The sequence below is a fragment of the Histoplasma capsulatum genome, genomic scaffold (genome assembly GCF_000149585.1).
Source record: "Histoplasma capsulatum NAm1 scaffold_8 genomic scaffold, whole genome shotgun sequence".
Lineage (NCBI taxonomy): Eukaryota > Fungi > Ascomycota > Eurotiomycetes > Onygenales > Ajellomycetaceae > Histoplasma > Histoplasma mississippiense.
Genome location: NW_001813975.1, coordinates 1,646,162 through 1,653,856, shown reverse-complemented (window position 1 = coordinate 1,653,856; position 7,695 = coordinate 1,646,162). Strand labels below are relative to the sequence as shown.

Genomic DNA, 7,695 nt, shown 5'->3' with positions numbered 1-7,695 from the left:
AGTTTCTGACGAAGAGGTGGACCACATAAATAAAACAAGAAATGAAAGATGGAAAGCTCACGACAATACAACAAAGAAATACAGCAAAGGAAAAAGGAATGAAGAGACTGGGGTTGTTAGTTTTTTCCCCGAAAAGTTATTTGTACAGTGGTATCGTATCAATTGATGGTTCTTCTTCCTCCATGTCCATCTCCTGCTTACCTTTCTCCGCATCACTCAGAGTTCCCCCAACGTTTTCTTTTGACGAGGAAACCAAATCCACACAAACAAATCTTCAAAACACAGGCGGTACAAATAGAAATATGCCGGTCTGATTCATATCAATGATAAGAACCGGAATACTTCGCCAAGTCTTTCCGGTTTCAGTGTTTAAACAACCGGTCTAGAACCCTCGAAAGGGATCCTCATTTCGAAACAGAACATCCCCATCCTCAGACCCATAAAACTCAGTGTCAGGGCTATTCGGGGGCCAGTAATGCGCATTCCGTCCTTTTCGACTACCTCCAACACCGCCGTGTCTCGATCTATGACTACGCCCACCAATCCGTTGACGGGGATATTCACTCCGGTCCACAAACGCCTCCATCCGCACCGTACCAACTGCCTCGAAGAAATTGCTCATGCCAACACTAGATGGGCCACTGGCTTCGGACGTACGGTGGCTAAAGCTGCTTTGGCCGCTCTGTACACCTGATGGCCCCATGATTGAGGGAGAGTAGATATCGGACGACCCTGCAGTTGTGGTGCTGTGTGTGGACGGCGCGGTGGTGTGGTTGGAGAAACTTCTGAATGCACTTGGCGGTATGCGTGGTGCGGTGTTACTTCTCTTGCGTGAATGGGAGGAGAATCTTGGGACATTTGGGGGATCAGCGATGTCGTTGATGGCTTCGGTTCCATTGGCTTCATCGAAAGGTAGCTCAGGGACGGCAGATGGATGCGATACAAATGAGCGGTTGGAGCTGGACGGTGTTGGTTTAGCCTTTCCCTTCGCGATGCGAATTGAGTCGCGGATTGGGTTGCGCCTTAGCATACTACCTGGGGGTGGGCGATACTCTTCGTGCGGAACGGGGGGTAGGGAAGCAAGATCGTTAGCGCCCATCGAAGAGTGGCTTAAGAACGACAGCGCGGTTAACCAGACAAAATGGCGTTCCAATGTCATGGCTGTGAACTTCAGAGCTCGCTGTGGGGTGAGGATCAAAATCGACCGGTTAAAGTGGCTACCAGGGCCGGAGCCCTTGGGCAGCGGATTGTCATCCTTGACATCAAGGACCGATTGAATCATTACTTTGGGGAAAAAATGCCAGTCAGCCAAAGAAAAATTCTTCCTTTTTTCACAAAGTTTATTTTATTCAGGGCATCTTGCTCCTTGGACAGGACAATACTCACGCTTTCGACCACTCTTACCCAGCAAGGCAGACCCGCTGGTGGGCTGTTTACTGCTCCACATAACTGCGCGCTCATATGGTGCAAGCCATACCCATCTCTTATGTCTAACGCCGGTCCCAGTGATGTTTGCAGAAACTTCTTCGGTGGTTTTGCCTAGCTCCCATCCGTCTTTATTACTTTCCGTCATACCAAATGACTTTCGTCTACGAACATACTTCCACATCCATTCGCCCACCATGGTCTGTGCGATCGCATCAACGACACTAGTCTGCTGTACGCTTGTGTTGGTATTGACTGACTCGTTTCTCCGGTGAGACCTGGCAGGGGGCGGGACTTGTCGATTTGAATGCAGTTTACCAGATCTCTTTCGCCGGGGGGCTGTTATTTCATCAACAGGCATGGGTGGGAGGTGTGGGCTTTCGGGGCAGGTTGATGATGTCGACATTGTTGGTGGAGAATGGCTTTGCTGCCGATCGGGACGATGCATCCCAGCCACCACAGCGGCCGAGCGAGCTTTGCGAAGTGGAGGTTCTCTTAATAGAAAGCCCCGCTCCGGGAAATTTCCGTTGCTGTACGGCGTCGGACTCTGAGCGCCCTCGCTCGCGCTGACTGGGATTTTGCGCGAGCTCAATCTCACCGGAACGGGGAAAGGAGGTTTGGCTGCGGTGCTAGTCGAGGCAGCGCTGCTGCCGATGCTAGGTGCACTGGGACTGCGAGGCCTATACGCCTGGTGTGCGGCAGTAGAGCTGGAAATCATGGCAGTGCGGCGAATATCAGGTTGCTTCGCGACATTACCTAATTTCAAAGGTCTGGGCGGTCGTTTAGCAGATGGCAATTTCCCACCGGGAACAACACGGGGCTGAGGGCCGTTGGGAGCTTTTGTTTCAACTATTGATTTCGGCGAATGTGATTCATCCACTTCTTCTGGGTGTTCCTCACGCTCCGCGAGAGGGTTGTCGTCCAGTATTGAGGGCGCCGGCTTTGTAACGAGCTTGCCAGCTCTCAGTGTATAAGATGCGAGGGGTCGATTGAAGAGCTCGTCATCACTAAACAGATCCTCCTGTGGCTCTTGCCATTCGTCATCACTAATATGTTCAAAGCCAGCAAATAAACTGCTGGTCCTGAACGGCCGTCGAAGTTCCAATTTCGTATCCTCAGAAAGGGGACCATTGTCATTATTTCCTGGATATGCTTGCAACTTTTCGGGTTCTTTATCCTTTGAGGAAGGCCGTGTGAGCGGCGCAGGCTCAGCTGAGGGAGGGTTTCGAAGTCGTCGTTTTGCAGATTTCGGGGGTACGTGAAATTCTTGGATGGGTGGTGGTAAAGGTAGATCAATGGATTCTGGACTCATTGGTGGGTCTATAATTGCGGATGGGAGGAGTTTTGCGTGTAGCTTGGCACTACGTTTATCAACGCGAATCTCTTCTGTTTGCATGCCACATGACCGGACGTCGGCGAGTGGTTCGATATATGTCTGACATGATACACTCTTGGTTTGTGGGGGCAATACAACGCTGTTCCTGGCGGATGGGGGGTTTGAGCCGGGGGGTTCGATTGTGATCATGGGGATTGGCATTGCCTGTCGGATTATTTGTTCTAGGGTTTGGGTTTTTTTGTCCTTGATAATTACATCGTCTGTTTGAGTTGAGCGGTGAAGCCGTTGCTACCGATGGAATTTCAGTCACGGGAGCCCTGAGAAGCTATGGGTGTGGACTCCTCTGATGGAATTTCTTCAACTGTTGGGGTTGAAGGAGGGCTTGGAGGCTCTCCAGTTGTCTGGCATGCAGAAGAGGTGGTGAGGACAGGCGCAGTGACGGTGCTACTGTCCTTCGATTCGTATACAGGCATTGGTTCTGTACTGGAGGACATTTGATTTTTCTCTTGATTTTCATTGCTCGCTCCATACACCGGGGGAGCCTCATCGATAACGACTTGATGGGGTTCCGGTACAACCTTAGGGGATGGAGGTGGAGTATATTGGATTCCGATGTCCCTATATTCCAATTGTGGTACAGCGGTAGTCCTCTTTTCATTTTGTTCGACATCCGGAATCACATTCAGATTTTTTGGATGATCAAGCACATCGGGAGTGCCGAACCTTTCATGCCCGTCAAGTGGTATTTCGAACGTACGCCGGGCCATCCTGCTGCTCATCCGTCGCGATTGCATTGATATGGGCCTTTCGTGGTCAGGAACCGTGCATCTCGAATCAGGTCGGTCATCTAGACCCAATGTGTCTTCCTCTTCCTCGTCAAATGCGAGTTCGTCTGCTAGGTTCAAGCCGTCCACCTTGTGTCCATGGCCATTGGCAAAACTCATGACGGAGTACCTTACATTATGCAGATCGCCGTCATGGGTACTTACGCTTGCAGTGCTCGTACGTCGCCGTCCCATGACACTGCCCGAGCGGATGCTGTTGGTGTCACTACCCTTTGCCATCATGCCATCACGAACAGAATCATCAAAGTCTCCATCAACACCACGAGGAAATGAACCTGCTGCCTGAGCTGCTGCAACCTCGTTGAGAACAACTTTCAGACGTCCCTCGACGACGTGGACTTTCCGTTCCCAGTTCCTCCGCTCTTCCTCCCAATTCTGCTTATCCCGCTCCCACAGCCTTTGGGTCCGTTCAATTTCTTCTTCCTGAGTACGCGCTCTTTTCTGTGACTGTTCAAGTCTTTTGCGGAAATCCGCAATGTTCTCTAAAGCATCATCACGCTCCTTGGACAATTCTGTCATAGCAGACATGGAACCGCCCTCAAGAAGCTGTATCTGCTTTTTCAATGAACGGTTCTCCTTGGAGCTCCTTGCGAGCGTCTCGCTCAAAGACTCCGCTTCCGACTTTGCCGTTTCCAGGGTCATCTCAAGAGAATCAATTGCCTTCGCTTTCGCCTCCATGTCGCGGCGCAGGGACAAGATCTCGGAAACGAGAGAGGCATGTAAGGTTGGGGTGAACCGTCGAGGATCTAGGGGAGAAATTGTCTCATCATTTGCGGCGTCAATTGGGCTGACAGGCCCATCGGATTCGTACCGGTTGTCGGAGTTGAAGCGCGGAGGGGAGGAGGCGGGTCCTGGAGACGAATCTCTGCGGTGGAGCGATGGGCGGCGCGACATTGGGTTTGAGGGGGTCCGGTAGGGCTTCTTGTCGTTTCCCGTGGGTAGGGATGTTCCCAGGTATGTATAGTCATTTTCAAAGTCGGAAGGCATTGTGGATATATGTGGGTGAATGGGTAGTGATGGGTATGGGTGTATCCTTCAGTTCCAGTTACTGCTGTCATACGTGCATGACTATATGAAGAACTCGTTGCGATAAACAAACGAAAAGACAACCGCCGCAATAACGAGATTGGGTGTGATAGACGCCAGGAGGGGGGAACAAAAATAAACAAACAATTTGATGCCCTCGTTGCCCAGGGTTTAGTGAGGGGGGTGGTATTGAATGAGTGAGTTAAGGTTGGACAATGTCGTAATATCAAGGAAGTGTTTCAGTTTATTCTGTCCAAGGCTCAACGGTCGGCGGGGGATTGAGGAATCGAGGTAGGTTGGTAGTGGGTAGGTATATTCCCCGTCTCACTCATATATTTGATTTCGTATTTATTTAAGCATTTACACTTCAACGGTAAGTCATGTGCATAAATCAATCTATACCACAACAACGGCCAGAGCTGGTTGGTGGTGGTGAAAGGGGAAATTATCCTTTCAGAAAAGAAATTCAAGGGGCGGAAAAAAAGGCGAACGAACGAATGAACAAACTTCCGAAATGCAAGGAGCCCGATGTAGAGTGTTATATCTATGCAGGTAGGAAATTTGTCTCTAGAGATTCTCGTGGAAGGATTGTCAGGTATGTTGTGTTGTATTGTGCTCTGTTGTGTTGTTGTTCGCACGGGAATAGAATGCTCGTCTCTCAAGGTCTCTTCACTACCTAAAACTATACATGACGTTAGCCGCTAGCTTGGCAAGGAAATTTCACAGTAAAGGACCCGCTGCACTGCATTCAGTATGTACATCTTTGTGTCTTGTATTTTGGAACTTGGAGAACAGGAGGGAGAGAACTGACGAACGGCGAGTAGTCGATGTAACTATCGGATGATGTCTCTATGTAAGCAGGAGAAGCTGGGTGGTGAAGGAGGCTCGGCCCGGCAAGGTATGTGCTGAATTGTATATAGGTCAAGGTCCAGCCATTGAGGTATGTATAGATAATGTCGAGTATTTGATCTATTTATTAAACAGATAAACGTCAATTGAGAAGCAGGAGTAGGAGTAATGGTGGTGGTTGTGGTGCGTGGCCGCGAGGTGTAAATCAGGCGTGTGGGAAGCTACATCAGGATGTGTCGTCGCGAAAGGGGCCGGGTGAGTGAGTAAACCGGAGAACGCAGAAGCATAAATGACCTTCCTGTCTTCGCCAGGCTCTCTTCTATTTCTCGTTTCCTCTCCAAGAACAAAAAACGAACGTGAGCAGTAGTGGTAGCTGCCGTTGTCGTGGAGGTGACAGGGGAAAAGGGACGAAATGGAAGCTGTGTCAGGTGGAGGACGGTAGCTTCGTGGAGCACGACTCGATAGATAGATTGGGGGTTTGAGATGTAGATGGCGTAGGGAAAAAGAGAGAAGAAAGAGCGAGAAAAGGAGCAGCAGTTAGTGAATCTCGCTGTCACCGTCAAAAAGAGATTGAAGAGATAGACGAGTGTGGTATGTGGTATTGAGTATTCAGCCCGTCAACGGGTACGAGAGTTGCTCCCACGCCGCAAAGAACTCAGCGACGGACGGCGACGGTGACATGCCATGCCATGGCTGTCGCGAGCGAGTGACGGCGGCAGCAGCAAACCCTGGTGCAGGATGAGATCGGGCGTGCATAAGGAGCACGACTAGCCTGGCTGGCCTGGCCTGGCTGGGGGCGGGAATAGGGGCTGGGAAAGGGCTTCTTCTGTGTGTATTTTTATATATACGGAGTACTTTTATCTTGTACGGAGTATCTTGTTGCCTATTCTTCCAGCTCCTGCAGCGCGCTCCATCGTCTGCCCTATCTATCATCGATCCGTGACCATCTACATCTACACCTTACACGGTCGTTTCTTTACTATGTACATCGGTACAGATCTGTACATTGGATGGATATGTTTGTGGTCGACGTTGGTTCCGAAACCTACCAACCTTTCAAGCTTCAACCAGACACGGGAAGCGTACCAAGGAACCCTCCCAGGCCCCAAAAACAAGGCTAAAACCCTTCGAGAGTCAAAAAAGGGGGCGAGGCTCCTCCAAGCTAAAAACCTTCTTTTGGTCCCCTTCGTCCTCGAAGCTTCCGCGAACGCGTTCCTACGACTCGCCGGCGCCATCCCCAATGGGACCAGTGTGTTGCCGGCGTTCCCCAGCGGTCCGGGAGGATGGCTTGTCTAATCGACTGTTTTTTGTTTTGTTTTTTATGGGTTATATGGAATCAATCGAACCAACCATTCCGTGAATCCTTTGAGGTTTATTTACTTATGAACGAGAACTGCTTGAAGGGAATATAGCATCCTCTGGAGCTTGCGAGGTAGATAACGGTCTCTCTCCCCTCGGTCTTCTGCACCAATCCGTCATGATGATCATCATCATCCCCTGACACAAGTATTGATCCGAGCTCGACAGGGTTGTGCATGCAGGACGTCCAAGTAAGTGGATGTATGGCAACATGATGCGCGTCCCTGGGTTGACGAACAAGTTCGGCGTAGAACTTGCTGCATATCCACAACATACAACCTGGCAAAGAAGCTCAAGAGAAGCTATCAATTGTCAACAAAATACAGTATACACGCAGTAGGTTATTGGTTGTATCAATTTCTCGCGAAGTAGGGCTGGGGATACCACGTTGTTGGACCTTCAAATCGATCAATGCGCTGTGCCTTTGGCCGGTACATGGAGACGTGGAACAAAAAAGCTGTGGCACAACGCTAGTAATTTATATGGTAACCTTGTTCCTAGATATTGCCCCCAAAGAAAGACTTTGGGTTCGGCTACCCAGGTAGGGACTTGGATGCCGAAAGTTCGGTCGCCAATTGAGGTATTCCAGCCCGGGACACTTCCACCAGCACTGGTATTGAAATTTCCATATAAATTTCGAGCGAGGGCCAATGGGCTGTTGTTCCTGTTCCATATCTCTGTCTCCATGCGCAACGTCCCTTCATAGCCCGCAGTTAGCCTGTAATCATCGCACGTGCTGGCTGGCTGCCGGACTCCCCGAATCCGCAACACTGCCGTCCAATTGGCAGCTGTCAAGCGAAGCCGGGTATCTGGTCGGGCTGCGGGGCTAGCTCGGTAGCGTTGGTAGCGTTGGTA

At 50.4% G+C, this 7,695-nt stretch overlaps 3 protein-coding genes across 3 annotated transcripts; 1 reads left to right on the top strand and 2 right to left on the bottom strand.

Moving 5' to 3' along the window:
* Positions 1–382: 382 nt before the first annotated feature.
* Positions 383–2,737, bottom strand: HCAG_07424 (predicted protein; the record flags this gene model as incomplete). Its single annotated transcript, XM_001537952.1, has 2 exons — positions 383–1,284; positions 1,387–2,737. 2 exons carry the CDS (start codon positions 2,735–2,737, stop codon positions 383–385), a joined length of 2,253 nt encoding a protein of 750 aa, XP_001538002.1.
* Positions 2,738–3,063: 326 nt separating this feature from the next.
* On the bottom strand, positions 3,064–4,593 carry HCAG_07423 (predicted protein; the record flags this gene model as incomplete). Its single annotated transcript, XM_001537951.1, has 1 exon — positions 3,064–4,593. One exon carries the CDS (start codon positions 4,591–4,593, stop codon positions 3,064–3,066), a length of 1,530 nt encoding a protein of 509 aa, XP_001538001.1.
* A 536-nt stretch (positions 4,594–5,129) lies between these two features.
* HCAG_07422 (predicted protein) lies at positions 5,130–6,982 on the top strand (the record flags this gene model as incomplete). The annotated part of the gene is made up of 6 exons (XM_001537950.1): positions 5,130–5,227; positions 5,457–5,530; positions 5,617–5,740; positions 6,088–6,212; positions 6,479–6,730; positions 6,894–6,982. 6 exons carry the CDS (start codon positions 5,130–5,132, stop codon positions 6,980–6,982), a joined length of 762 nt encoding a protein of 253 aa, XP_001538000.1.
* Positions 6,983–7,695: the final 713 nt, after the last annotated feature.